The sequence below is a fragment of the Excalfactoria chinensis genome, chromosome 1, assembly GCF_039878825.1.
Source record: "Excalfactoria chinensis isolate bCotChi1 chromosome 1, bCotChi1.hap2, whole genome shotgun sequence".
Classification (NCBI taxonomy): Eukaryota; Metazoa; Chordata; class Aves; order Galliformes; family Phasianidae; genus Excalfactoria; species Excalfactoria chinensis.
The window spans coordinates 165,521,445-165,536,868 of record NC_092825.1 but is presented as its reverse complement, the minus strand read 5'-3'; the positions used below and the strand labels follow the sequence as shown (position 1 = coordinate 165,536,868).

The 15,424-nt window shown below is 43.2% G+C and overlaps 1 protein-coding gene across 5 annotated transcripts in view; it reads right to left on the bottom strand.

The window, feature by feature from the left end:
• ATP8A2 (ATPase phospholipid transporting 8A2) overlaps window positions 1–15,424 on the bottom strand; it is a 295,095-nt gene that overhangs the window by 253,533 nt on the left and 26,138 nt on the right. For 4 of the 5 annotated variants that reach the window (XM_072326477.1, XM_072326474.1, XM_072326472.1 and 1 more), the window contains 3 exons: window positions 13,517–13,661; window positions 1,337–1,436; window positions 656–754 (listed from right to left, as the gene is read on the bottom strand). In XM_072326477.1, the coding sequence (XP_072182578.1) occupies window positions 656–754; window positions 1,337–1,436; window positions 13,517–13,617 (300 nt within the window). In that variant the 5' untranslated portion in view covers window positions 13,618–13,661. Of the gene's footprint in view, window positions 1–655; window positions 755–1,336; window positions 1,437–13,516; window positions 13,662–13,734; window positions 13,822–15,424 lie in introns of those variants that run through there. The other variant, XM_072326476.1, reaches the window with a different exon arrangement.

Sequence of the window (15,424 nt, the reverse complement as noted above, 5' to 3'; positions counted from 1 at the left end):
ACGATCTCCATGTTGGCAATCAAACACAAACATGAACCAACAGAAGAAAGCTGATGTCTCCAAAATGGGATTTTGAAAGAAAAAAAAAAACAAAGGGAACAGAAAGCAACGGTATATTTAGATGACAGTCGGAGTATACATGTTATACGTACTGTGTGTTTAAACTGTTTTCTAAGTTAAATTATTCTTCAGAATCTTGTAAAGTATAAACATGTTCTCATTATAAACAGTATCCAGATTTTCTTTTGTTCTGCCCTGAAGATAATTCTTCATTTTTAATGATTTTGATCTCCATTTTTCAAGGTCTACTAAACAGGCCATGTATCTGTCAGGACCCTCCAGTCCCTTTTCTAGCCAGGATTTTCTAATGAAAGCACCAGCAGACAAACTTGAAGAAGTGTTCTGTTTTACACCAACTTGTTTCTATGCAACTTCCTTGTTCACCATTTAAGCTGTACCATTAAATTATTTACTTATCTCTGTGAGCTACAGAAATTCCTGTGGACTCAGCAGCTTTGAAAGCTAAACAGTATTTAGCCACCGCTCAGTAATGGCTAAAAAGACTTCAGAGATGCAAAGCTTTATGGCATCTCATGGCTTTTTGATGCACCATTTGCTTTTAGTGTAGATTTCCCACATAATAATCCATACTCACATAGTCTTCTATGATTTCTTTGATGCCAGCGACTGTCAAAATAAATAGCAATGGCACCAAGGTGGTATATCTTCCTGTTGGAGAGACATCTGGAATTTGCTGTGAACAGAAAGGAAAAGAGATACTCGTATTTAAAATAAGTTTCTAGCAAATTTAGCATTTTATGCAAAGTTACCAGCAGAAAAAGAGATAGAGCTTAAATTCTGATCTGTACTTGATTGCCATTTACGTTCAGCAGACACACCAGCCGAAGCTCTCGAACAACTTGAAGAAGCTACTGCTATGAATGTACATGATTAGTCGCCGTACAGGCCTTTTATTTTACTAGTTCTTTAATAAGAAAAGCATTCGATTGAGGAATATCACTGATTCAGTGTAAATTTCTGTACTATTTAAACAATCAACACATTCACATGAATCTATGCATGTTTCTCCCATTATGGTCAATGGTTCCATATTTTGTGATACTACCATATAAAGAACATAACTAGCTTAATTTTAGGAATTATATAGGAAAGAAACAACTCAAATGCCCTCTATTTCAATTATTAAGTACATATCTCATCCATGTTACTACTTAACATACATTCAAGAACTTCTTTGCTGTTGACCATGAACATTCAAGTAACTTTAACTACATTATGTTATTTAATAAATGAAAGCAAAACAATTGAACTCTACCTGCAGTAAGGCAATGAAGAGGAAGAATGCATTTGCAGCTTTTCTTATCTGCTCATACAGGAATCGAGGTAGAAAAGTCACCACACTGTACTTGGCTGTGCTGCAGATGAGAAGATTTTGATTTTAATCCTTCATCTGAACGTTATGGCAAATCTGAAGAAGGCTTCTAAAGCCACTGTTAGAAAATGATTTGAAGATCATACAGTAAAGACGTACAATAAGAAGGAACTCAGCTATATGTATTACAATGAAAAGCTGTACAGAACAAAAGGTAACACACAGATCCAGAAGGCTGACAGCACTACATCACTACAACCTCAACAACTGAAAGAACCTCCACATAATTTGACGTGTGTCCAAACTCCAGTACCCTGAGCAGTAGCACCATAAGCTCAGGGTAAAGCATGTAAGTGTCTACCCCTCATCAGAGCATGAATCTCAAATGCTGCGGTGGGCTTAAACATAGTTAGAATCAAAAGTTCTACAGTGACATTTTTGAGCTGCCTCCTCTCCTAGCTCAGAACACAGGTTCAATTATGAACAATCTTCCATAATAACCAGCCACAGTTTGACAATAATATTTTCTACAAACACTAAGTGGTCTCTAAGATACATCATTTCTTGTCTTCACATCAAATCCAACAATGGCTATTATGAAAAACATGGATGCATTTTCGGGAAAAGTGTCCAAGCTGACAAGAAGATTCAATCACACAATTGTCAATGAGTTCTACAAGCCACCTCCAAGTTGTCAAGTAACCAAAACCAGCTGAAGGAAGAATAAGACTACTGCATGCAAGCCTTTACTCTGAACATACTATTTACATCAGGGATCTCTGTGCATTCTGGATATAGGTTCTAATGCATGAGTTCTCTTGTGCTATCTGAGCAGTATGAGAAGCAAGTCTATCCAAGCAGCACACAACATTCCCTTAAAAGAGAATAATAATTTTTACAGTTACAAAAGCAGCTCTGATTTATTTTGCACTGTATTACTTCCCTCATCTATGCTCTGGGCATTAAAATGAGACAGAACCCTAAAAACCAAGTGCTTGCAGATATGGTACAGCTCTCTTCCTCCAAGATACTGAGTATAAGCCCTGCAAGAATCAGACAAACTAAAATAAATGTTCTTCACATTTTTATTTTACTATTTTAATAAAGGCAGTTTATGTTCCCAGGGAACAGACAACTCACCAGTTCTTCTCTTTTCAAGGAAAGGAAACTTGTTGGTCTGCTGGAATGGGCTGCCTAGGGAAGTGGCAGAGTCACCATCCCTGAAGGTATTCAAGAAATGCTTAGACATTGTACTGAGGGAGGTGGCTTAGTGGGAAATACTGGTGACAGGTGGATCGTTGGGCTGGATGACCTTAGAGGTCTTTTCCAACCTTGGTGATTCTATGACTATTGAAGTCCCCCAAGTCTACAGCACCTTTCTATTAAGGCCGCTCCTCTCTGGGAAATGTTTTTCCAGTTCTCTTCCACCTTTACGCCTTCCAGACTAATTGCAATCCATAGCACTACCTATCACAAATCATTAAATAACAAAATGAAACGCACTGCCTACCTGTTCTGTCTTTCACAACTCATTGCTGTGAACAAAATTCTTACTACAACCTTCATCAGTCAATTAAGTTTAGTAGAGTTGTCTTAGTTATCTTCATACATACAAGGTCAGATAACTGCATTCTCCATGCTTTAATCACTTCCTTGTCTCTCTTTTCTTTCCTCATCTGCAGCTCTAAGCCATTTAATGACTGCTGCACCTTCCAGAACAAAACAGTTATAATAGATAAGATAGCACAATTTGTCACATGAAGCTCCATTTTGGAAACCAGAGTAGAATTAGTGGAAGAGTGATGAAATACAACCAACCAAGGCCCCATCTCATTTGACTGTGGGAGTTGTATTTCCATTTCATACAGTCCCCTCGTTAAGCAATCAGAGATGCCTGCTAAGTCTGATGCAAAGTAGCTATTACTTAAACTGCATTACGAAAAAGAAATGAAAAAACTGTAACGGCATTTCTAACACAACAGGGTATGGATTCCTTTTGCTACTACAGCTCTGAAGAATCCAATACTCAATACCCAAAGTGATATTTTACAGAAATCTCAGGGGATCAGGCTGCCACATAGATTACACCACCAAAATCTACTGAATAAAAACACACATCCGCATTTAAAAGATTAAGTAGAATATCTGTTGTATAAATGAAGAGGATTTATTTCCTTGAATGCTATTCGTTACTTCCAAGTTGTTTCTTTCTTCATTTGAAGTCACATGCACATAATCTCAAGTGTAATAACTTTCCTGTAATACAGAATATAACTGAACAAATTTCAATAGTGCCTTGCATCTTTAACTCATTTTTTAATCAGGTGAATAGTTCAGATCTGTCCCAGAAGTGAATCCCCCAAGCAGGAATAAAGAATAAGTAAACCATAAGGGTTTGCAGATTTCAAAGATACATTACAGCTACATATAATGCTCTACAGCCTACCATGCCAGTGCAACAGAATAATGTAATGCTGGAACCCATTTTTATTTCTAGATTGCGTGCTCATAGAATTTATGATTGAATTAGAGACAGAACTCATGCAGTTGCAATCAAATCAAACCCTTTATAGCACTCTACCATTTATCAACTACTGCAGCTGACTGCTCCAAACCATGCTCTTATTCATATGACTATGCTAACATCAATACAGTGAGGCATTTCTGAAGGAACTTAATATGCAGTAAGTCCTTATGCCCATGGACTTTGTTACTCAAGTAACATGGCAGATGCTTAAAATAAAACAGGTATGACTAATTAGAGGTACACATTCAGCTGTTACCAGATCAATTTGGAGCACATTTCTGGTCACTAAAGACAAGTATCTGCAGAGATTAGCCCCCTGACCAGCCCCAGCACTGCCTTCTCATCTTCAAAGCAGCTGTGGGAGCTGGGTACCAAGCACTCCAGGTCTGCAGCTCAGGGCAGGCTGTGGCAGGGAGAGGAGTGGAGCATGTGCAGGCAACTAAACAGCAAACTGGCATTTTCTAAAGCAACAGCTGTGAACTGTGCACATCTTGCCTACCTACAGGGTTTCATGTTTAAACAGGTGTACAAACATTACAGGAGATCTGTCTCCTTGATATCTGCAACTTAATTCATGTAAGTTATGTTTCAAGATACATTGCAGAGCAAACTGGGACTGACGCTGTTGAATGAGTTTGGATACACATCAGTAGAGCTGAAAGTCCAGCCCTGCTCCCTGGCAGAAATGCAGAGATTTCTTTTAAAGGCAACCATTGTACAATTTGGAAAAAATGAATGCCATTCACATACCTCAGCTCATTCTTGTGCTACTAAAAAAATACCAGAGATGAGTTATTTCTTATAACACCTGCATGACAAATAGCAAGCAGCAAGCTGAGAAACTCAGTAGCTGTTCTGATATATTTACTTGTTAACAGGTAATTTTTCTGTAATAACACCATAAGCTACCCTTATCTCTATATCCATCCCCAATATGTTTTCTAAAGCCGTGTTTTTCTCTATTGAATCATCCCTGAATATACAAAGACTACCAGTAATAAAGGCATTACCTCGGTGAGAAGCAAGTGCATACTGACAAGAGGCAGCTGAGTACAGCCTTACCATTTCCAAATCATCCATTTCTACTCCTTCACTGAGGTGGGGTTTTGTTTTGTTTGTTCAAAGATTGACAGCTTAGAGATTAACTTCACCTTCAAACTCCCCATGTCATACAGAACGGGATCTTCTTCCTCACCAACACTCACCTACAACTGTCCCTTCCAGTTAAACATAAAAATTAAAAAATATATACTTGCAATATTCTACATGTGAGAGCTGAAGCACGAGCACTGCTTCATGTCAGCGCTTTGCAAGAGCAAGCAGAAAGAGAGCCAGTCACAGACATCTGAACCATGGGGGGGCTGGGTAATTGAGCGTTAAGGACTTGAACTCCTCTCACCAAGCAGGTTTGGTTTCCACTAACACGTTCAAAAGGTCAGGTTCTCTGGAACAGAGGAAGGAAAAAATCAATCAAGAAGATCTACTTGAATTAAGGGTTCAGACACTGCCTTCAGTGTGCATGTTAAGGTCTTGGAGGCACATGACATCTCTTAACACTAAGACTGACATTGGCTGCAAAAGTTCTGCATTAGCTCTTGAGTACAGAAGCAGCATTAAAACAAGCTAACTCCAGAGCTGTTGTTGCTGCAGGAAGCACAGTAGCAAGCACTACATAATTCAGATGACATTTAACTAGATGAACAACACGCTATTATTATAGCAGGTGCAGAGAAAGCTCATTCACACAGAACCTCACCAACAAACAGTGCTGCCATGAAGACTATTAGCTAGGTTGGTTCCTTGTGTGGAAGTTTATTTTAATGATGAAACTGACTCAGGAGACATAAAAGTCAGATGTTTACAATTTCCCAGAAAGGGAGATTAAAGGTTTATAAGGAGCAATTACCTACAAGTCTCTGCAGTGATTATTGCTTAAGTGGCAATGAGGTCCTCAGCAAGCCATGCTGGCTTGTTTTGGCAGACAGCAGTTTTAGTTTGAACAGATGAAGCCTCCAGCCTCACAGAGCTCCCTTCACTCTGTCAAGAGAATCCCTGAGAACAGAACTTCCATCAGTAAGTTTTACTGCGGCCTGTATACCTCCACCAGCTGAGAAAAGGGCATGCAGCGCTTTGATACTTGAGACAGTTTGAGACAGACTCTGAAGGAAGTCCGAGACAGGTTCAGGAAGAAAAGAGGGGAAATAATAGCAGTCCTGAAGTGCAGGGTTTGGATCCTATGGGCTGTGATTGCTCCATGCTGAGATGCCCGACCAGAGCATGGCAAAGAACCAAAAGCTACCATGTCCGTCACTCAGATGTGGAGCCGCTGCTGCCCATACTCCACATGGCTGCTTTGTTTCCAGCTTTCTATTCTCCCCTCCCGTTTCTCTGTGGTTACACTGACACCTTACACACAAGCAGCTTACATATACAACTTACATACAACTTACATACAGCTTACATACAACTACCCCAAAATAAAACAGGTCATAACTTTGTTCTAACACTGTTTTATCTAGCCATCTAAACATCAAGCTCTGAAACATCTTCCAACAAAACCACTGCAAGGCCATATAAGAGGGATGAATCTGTTGTCTTGAGTTACCCACGCACTATGAGAAGTGATGAGGAATATTCACATCTATTAAAATTAAACCATTTGAACTTCAGAAGTACCCAAAAAAGGTTTCTATTAGCTTCAAACTGCAGTGCACAGTAACTTGAGAAAACTTTCAACCCAGGGGACAGTTCTTATCCCATGGACACACAGCCCAGCACCAACCGAACGTGGTGCACCATGGGCACTGTCTGGGTTACAAGCAGGGCGCTGGGAGGGCACAGAGCAGCGCTGACTGAAGCAATGGCAAACTGCGCTACAGCTGTGATATTCAAAAACCTGATCACGTTTCTTAACCATACTTAACAAAACCCTCTCTTACCAGAGAAAAATACCTGTTCGCTACACAGTCATGCTTTGTTCGTGCCATTGTTTTGTACGCAGATTTGTGAACAACCATTTTGATGGATATTCACAGTATTAATTATCTTTGTTTCTTCCAGCCGACAGTGCTACTTATCCTAGTGCATAAGCAACATATCAGGACTGATGTAGAGCTTTACAAACCCTGCTTGGCTGAGCTATCTGCACATCCTCAGAGGCTGCATCAGCATCAAGCTTGTCCTCAATCACTTCATTTCTGTAGTTAGCCTTGTACACAGAGGTGTTAAGCTAGAAGTGCTGGAACACGCATTGCGAACTGCTGTCCACTGGAGCCTGACAATCCGGCTCCTCTCTAGTTCAGTAAGATCAACTGACAACCAGGTAACAGTCTGGCTGCTTTCCATAACCCACAGCCCCTTGTGGCAGGATTTCTGCCTCATGTAGCAAGTGGGAAGCCACAAAAGCTAATTAACATTGCCAAAATAAGCATTTTTCCAGTAGAAAGGTCTCCCACGGCAATGCTCATGGCAGCCTTAATACACAGCAGCAGTAGCATGACTGCTTATGCTTAGTTGAACTGAAACACCCAAGCCCTGTGGTCACACTTAATAGAAGTGGTAGCATTTTTACTTCTAAATCCTGTACGCTGGAGGATTCTCCTAAAGCACACAAACAAAGAGGACCTTTCCATTTGTTCTCCATTCATGCAATCCCTATAGAGAAGAAAAAAGACTCACAGCTCTTTGTCAGTAACAAATGCACTGAACAAAGCACGTTTTGAAAACAGCACTAAAAGCTCTGCAGGCATGATATTGTGTTAGCAGGCTTCAGCAATATCAGGTCATCACTAAAGAAATATGCCTGTGTTTTTCAGCAACCCCACTGGCAAGTACAGCTCAATAAAATAGAGCTGACAAACAATTAACCTAGAAATACTACTGTCCAATAAAGGGAGTTTAACAACATATCCAGTTACTGTGCAAACCCACAACAGGCTTCATACTAAACACACTGCACTGATATGAAGATGACCGAACTCAAGTCACAAGCCAGCCTGCTACAAGTGATGGTGATCTGAAATCTGTAGTGCTACCCCCAGTTCTAAAGCCATTATTTCTAAGTGTTGTTGAAAATACCAGAGCTGTTACTTCTTCATTGACAAGTAGAGGAGGTGGTGGAAGAAATGAACAGTAACTGTTCCTTCAAACCTGCATCTGAATCAACTCCACCCTCACCTGAATTACATAAGACTACAAAAAAACTTAGCTTCCTCCTGTTCACATTTCACTGGACAGAGCAAAGTAGAAATGCAGAGTCAAAAGTGAGTATATATTGCTGAAGATGGGCCAATATTTATTCAACAAATGTGGGAAAGCAGCTGTGTTTGGGTGAATTTGGACTGCTTTTTAACTAGCTCCTGTGTATGGATGTTGTTTAAATAGTGAATTTATGCAAAGGGAGAAAGAGAGCCAGTTTCATTTCCACACTGTGTTGCTACTGCTGACACATGAAATCCACCACAATGCTGGGAGAAAAACAAACGAACTGAAGAAACTCCTTCAGGATGCCAAAGAGCTGAGCATGCAGCAGGTGGAGGGGCACCACAGCCACCTCACAGCTGCTCTGCCTATCTGGACATCCTGCCCAGGCTATATACACCTGTTTAACTGATCTACAGATCTGGAGCTAGAAGCACCCCAGTAGAGAATGAAGACGTTGACATTCCATTGGCACAAACTAGCAACACATCACCAACATCAGGCAAGTATGGAGCAGTCCAGCATGCAATGTGCTCATACGGTAAAAGATCTCCAAATGTAATACAAACACCACTACAAATGGCTATCTGAACCTCATGAGCTGAATACAGGTAGATTCATCCAAAGAGCATTTACCTAAAGCACTTTTTAGAGCAAAAGGAAAGCCAATCTAGAGCCTAAGTGCAGATAAATAACACTAACTGGAATATCTGCATTAGTTGGTCAATACTAATAGGCTTCTGCTACCAGCAACTTGTATTTCAGTAGCACCAGTGGAAACCTTCCCACACATTCCAAAATAGCACAAACTGCTCTGTATCAGTAACACAAGTAGCTTCTATAGCGCTTCCATATAACCTAACATTTGGTTCCTTTTAATGCAGAATACAACTAAAATTCAAGAGGAATAACGACTGTGGTCACAACAAGTAAACTGACAGGACAGCCTGGGACTCAGCTAAGTGGCCTGTTAAACACTGTTCTTGCTGTGTTACTACTAGCAGACTTGTTACAGCCTTAGCACTAAATTCTGTGCAGCAATGCTTCTGCCTTAGGAATTAAGTAATTCCTTCTCAAAGATTTGCTCGAGTTTTAAGACGCTGCACAGCTCAGAAGCGGGAACCAATTACTTCTTGCTCACTTTTCTAGCAAGATTCGAGCCACAGTAGCACAGCTCTCCAAACAATGGACTGTCTGGGTATTAGTGCATTTTGAGGGGCCTTCTGAACAGATTAAGCCATCTAATACTTTTCTGATGAAAAGCTTTTCAACAAGACTTCTGGATCCACTTAAGGCATGGAATAGAATTTTGCTCTTAGTGGTGTCTGTGCCTGCCCCTGACCTCTTCTACTAGTCACACACCAAGGCTGAATCTTGAGTCCTGCTGCAGATGTCCTCAGACTTGCACCAGAAGGCACTACCAAGTGTGGAATGCAGGAACACTGCAGAAAATAGTTATGACACCTGCAATGTTTGAGTTGATTGTTTTGTTTTAATTTAGAGACAATTTTAAGCGTCTTTTAAGTAATTTCAGCACTGCTTTGTTTCTTGGATAAAGAAGGCAGGAGAAATTCTAGCTGTTTTTAATACCAGCATCAACATATTTGCAACAAAGGAGTGACTCAGACCACTCCACTAGGCCACCAAACTCAGCAAAAAATGTTTCAAGTCAGAACTGACAGCCCAGCTGCCACACCTGTTATAGCTCTTTTCACACCACACTGATCTGCTGTAATTGGGGAGAAACCACCCTAATCAGTCACTGCTAGGTCACTCCAGGTACAGGTTGGAAATAATGATTCACTATTACTTTGTGCTTCACACCTGAATTACAGAGAAGAGGAAGAACTTTAAATAAGCACAAAAAAAGCCTTTTCCCATAGCCGGTTGAGAATGGAGAGAAAAGCAGGCTGGTGTCTCTGTACGCAGTGTGGGACAGGTCACCAGGCTTCTGCAGCCAAAGATGTCTTAGGCTTGTGATGACTGCTGGTACAATTCCACCCATCAGTGTTCAGTGCCTGAGACTACAGATTACAACCGCTGCCTTTAGGAGCATCGAGCTCCGCACAGAAAGGCTGCAGGTTTTCAGAATGTGGACTTGTTTCACCTCATATGGAACTTCAAATTTATACACAGAAATGGCCATATTAAACAAACAGATACATCTGTAAGTCGTGTATATTGAACAAGTCCAAACAGCTACTAGCTGGCTTTCATAAAAGCAAGAATTCACAGAATCACAGAATGACCCGGGTTGGAAGGGACCTCAAGGATCATGTAGTTCCAACCCCCCTGCCTAGCAGGGCCACCAAACATACGTCTTTACTAGATCAGGTTGCCCAGAGCCCCGTCCAACCTGGTCTTGAACACCTCCAAGGACAGGGCATCCACAACCTCCCTGGGCAGCCTGTTCCAGGACCTAACCACTCTCCTAGTAAAGAACTTCCCCCTAACATCCAACCTAAATCTTCCCTCTTTTAACTTAAAACCATTTCCCCTAGTCCTGCTATTATCAGCCCTTTCGAAGAGTTTGCTCCCCTCCTGGGAGTAAGTTCCCTTCAGGTATTGAAAGGCTGCAATGAGGTCACCCCGCAACCTTCTCTTCTCCAGGCTGAGAAGACAACAACACTAGCTCAACACTGGAGCTAAGGGTATGTTGGAGAGTAACTCGTTTTGTTCCACTTCTGCATACTTCAGAGCTTCTAAAATCTTCCTGCTGAAAGACAGAACACTATTTACCTTTTATTAGAAGGTTAACGAAGTTACACATGGACAGACTTTTTCAAATGGAACACAGCAATCAGAGAAAACACACGGGATGTTCCTATAGAAGGAATTATTGCTTCTACAGTGCAATGAAGAATGTTGATAGACATAAGGAAACAAACTAAGTCTGGCATACGAGACACAAAAAGTTGTGGCACTGAGTTTTAAAATACTTTCTGATGAAGTCTGAAATGCGCAATGAAATACTCAACCATCGCTCCTCACATTTTCACACGCTCACTCACACCATTAAGTTGAGGGAGAGAAAAAAAGGACAGAGAAAAATTCCTGCTTCCACATCCTTACACTTTAATACATTACAGCATCCTCCTGCTTTGCCATCCACTTCGTTACTGCATTAGTACTGTATACAATTTCTAAGCTGTACTCAGGAATTTCCAGTGTTACAAAACTTGCCCAAAATCAGAGATAGGGACAGACATTGATACATAGATATGTACATCATCTTCCTTTTCCTCCCACAAAAAAACACGCCATAGGAGTTCACTTTTAACATTGCCTCTCTCCTGGAAGAGAGAACAAGACAAAAAAGCATATTCGTGATAAATTAAAACACTTTCAACTGGAAGAAATCCCACCATCCGCAGCTCTGTTTCCTGCTCTGTTTTGCTCGGCTTCGAGCAAACTACTCCATATAATGCCTCAAGGTTTGGAAAGCTTCCTATGAGCATTCACAAGTTCACACTGTGAATTCTTGACAACTACCGAAAACTGACAGTCAGAAGTCACACAGTGTCAAAAGAAACAGTTTCCCCATCTCCTTGGGTTTAATGCTGTAAGCCCTCATATGCAGGTGCTTATCTGCTCACACAACACTCCAAATTGTGGCACACTGATATTTCATATATCTTCAATTCTAGAGGCACCGAGAAACCCAGAAGTTGTACACAGTCAGTGAAAGTGTCCATGGGCAACAGACACAGGACTTGTACTGAAGAATCAATATACACGAGCAAGTAACAAGTCACACAGAAGACACCCTTTGAACCACAAGAGGTGCAAGGACACATCACCCTTTCCTTTGTTTCCATTGAGCTGAGGAAGAAATCTAACTCCGGAGGATGCAGAAAGCACAGTCAAAGCCTGTCACCCTTTTTAAACTTGTCAGAAGAGGTCAAAGCTTCCTTCATAACCAGAAGCAAGCTATTACAAAGAGGACTCAGTTTCTAAGCGATGCAGAGGAGCTAAGATGATTGCTAATTAGGCAACGCAAACTGCTTTCCCAATCATGCTACCTCTTGTCATCCTATCCTTAGTTAGGCCAGTACTCCTCCTGGATCAAGACACCCAAGTTTGGAGGCAAACCAGTGCCAAGTCAGTTCCAACAGCCACTGAAACGTCCCTTAGGTAGCCAGAGGCAGCTTCTGGACTGTGAGCTGGACACAGCTTGCTCAGGCGATGGCAAAAAGGCCAGCAAGAACTAACTCCTAGTAAAGTAGTTACACCCTATATTCCCATACAATTTCACCAGATCCAAACTGAATGCCTTCAGAAAAACCTAAACTACATGTTAAGCCAGTCTCCATCCCCTCATTTTTTTCTTTGAAGTAAGAAAAATGCAAATATTCTATCCCTAAAATGTATCAAATTCACGCGATATTTAAGAAAGAAAAAAAGTGAAAAAAAAACACTTGATGGTGCTGTCCACATGGAAAAAACAAGACACAGTGAACATCTATAACCTTAACTCCTCCTAAGCCATAGACTTCCATAGGTTAGCATATCATACGCACAAGTTGTGTAGAAAATCGTGTGTTAGCCACTGCACTACACAGACCGGCAATCTGAGATAATATTCTTCAAATCGCCTTTGATGATACACATGCAATAAAACAGCCAATGAAAATCTTCATCTCAACAGGATATAAAATCCTTTTGTATTTTCACAAAGGCACTCATTGTGTAAACCGCTCCCTGAACAACAACCCAAACATCTGCACTAACGGACGCCTGCTAAATAACACTCCTTGGTCATGACAGCAGCCATCTGCTCACTCACTAACCGAACAGCACTGCTTTTGTGCATCTTACACACCCTCACAGCCCTGTGGCAGCGCTCCTTACTCACCTTCCTGAACCACAAGAGCATGGCGTTCAACACACCAACACTTCAGCACACACCTGCACTGAAAGGGCTCTGACTGCCAGTGACAATTCTCACTGCTCTTTGTTACAGACACAACTGGACCACAGCCTCAAATGCGCAGAGATATGATTTGTAAACTTTTCAGCTATTCCTGTCCCGTTAGACTCGCTTTTTCCTTCCTTCCTATTCTACACTTTGTTACACTTGGAGTTATTCTTACATCTGAGCATCACTCGTTTTGAAGAGCACGCTGCATGGAGTTTGTACAGCCAGCTCTACCCAAACCTCACACTACCTTTTTACAGGTCAACTCCTGTCCCTAAGAGCCAGATCCTGCCGCTCCAGAACCATCGGCCCTAGGAGAGCCGCGAGGCAGGTCCTCCCCATGCCGTGACCCGAGCGGCTCTGCGGGCTGTGCGCTGCGGCCAGACCGCGCGGTGCGGGCAGGGAGGGGCGAGGGGCGGTGGATCCCTCCGTGCCCACGGCTCGCCGCCTGCGCGGGGAGAAGCGGGGAGCTCCGTACCTGACCCAGTTGTCGCGGAACTTGCTCTGCTGGGGCTGGTTCACGTAAATGGTGCGGGCTGGCGCCTCGTCCAGATCCGCCGAGGACGTGGCTCCGGACATCTCATCATCCGCCTTCTTGTAGCCCGTGGGGGAACACACCGGTCCTGCGGGAGAGCGGGGCGGTCAGCGCGGAGCCCCCATCCTTCCCTCCTGCCCGCCCGTTCTCGCCGCACCCACCGCAGCCTGAACGCCCCGGACCGGCAGCTCCCGCCGAGGCCGCGCCTGAGGGAGGAGAAGGGCCGGGCCGGACCGCCGCTTCGCCCACGGGAGCACCTCCCCGCCGGTTACCACGGCGGCGGCTGATAAATAATGCAGGGCCGGGGAGGGGGCAACGGGCCCGCAGGAGCCAGCTGGCAGCGGCGCGGCCCGCCGGCCTCAGACCGCGGAAGGGGCTCCGCCCCGCGGCCCCTCCGCCACCCTTCGCCCCGGGATCCGGCTCCGCAACCCCCCCCCCGGGGCCCGACGGCTGCCAGAGACCCCCAGGCACCGGTGCAGGGCCAACCTACAGGCGGGAGGCACGGGAATACCACCGCTGCGGGGCCGGGAGCCCGCTCCGGGCCTTGGTGCTACCTACCTGCTCGCCTCGAGCCGCACGCTCTGGCCCGTTGCCGCCCGAGGCAAAGAACCGCGCACTCGGACCTCACCGAGGCCCACAGAGATGGGAGAAGTTCACCCACAGACAGACCCATGGCCAGAGAGCTCCTTCCCCAACACCACGCTCCAGCCTGGACTGAAAAGACCGAAAGCTCGATGCTCACGGTTCCAAAGATGAGATCTTAGATCACAATAATCCATTAAAAATGTTATTTTACGATTTTTCTAAGAACCTTAAGTTACAGCAGCTCTTTCTCAGTGTAAGCCAGTGTTAAAGCCAAATCCAGCAGCCACTTTTGATTTATGCTGCTGTCAACCTGCAACAAACTGATCGAATCCAACAGTGCCCAAGAAGGACTCGGTACAGAGAGTGCCCTGAAATTGAATTGTGTCCTTCTTTACTGCAGCTTGAGGGAAAAACAGCAGCCCTACCATAGCCCTAATAGATTCAGCACTGAAGTTCTCACGTATTACTGGTATATGCCTTGTCTTCGTGTGTGTGTGTGTATGAAACAAGCCGGCTAAGCTGACATTCTATTCCTCCCCCCCAGCCTTTCCAATATTATTGATAATTTTACTGTCATAGCAAAGTGGCTCTACGACCTCTAAACTTTAAGCACTAGAGGGCAACATTACCCACTTGTTTGTACAACACACTTCAGTACCAAAACAAAACTTCACAGAGCTCATACCTGGTCAAAGAAGCCACTGTAATTAAACTAATATGCTTTCAACAATACCAGCTCCTGCCCAACACAAGTGTTGCACATTGTGAATTCATACTTTCGATACCAAGTTCAGTTAAACTGAACCTGCGTGAGGCTAAAAATTGATCTCCTTTGCTTACGTCTGACACTAACTCAGACAGCAAAAATAAGCCAAGCTGTCAGTACGCACCTCATGAACAAACGTCTGAAACAAAACAGGTAGAACTATACATTATGCAAGATTATGCCATTAAAATACTATATTAGGTTACTCCATCTGATGAAACTTGCCACAACACAAAAGGAGCACTCAATCTTCCCGAGCATTTTACTCTTCAGAAGAACAGAGCTAAGAGCACTACTGGAGACTTGCTGTTCTTTCCCATTGATTCCATGTTGTGTAACCGAGTGGAGATCAAAGGGCAGTACCCTTAAGAGCATTAAGTGCAAGGAAGCAGCTTTCATCTGTTTTCCTTGTCAAGATCCTGAACAGAAAGTACAATTACAATTGTGCAAGCACACAATTAAAAGCATTCCCTCCACACACACACCCTCCTCCCTAAGAC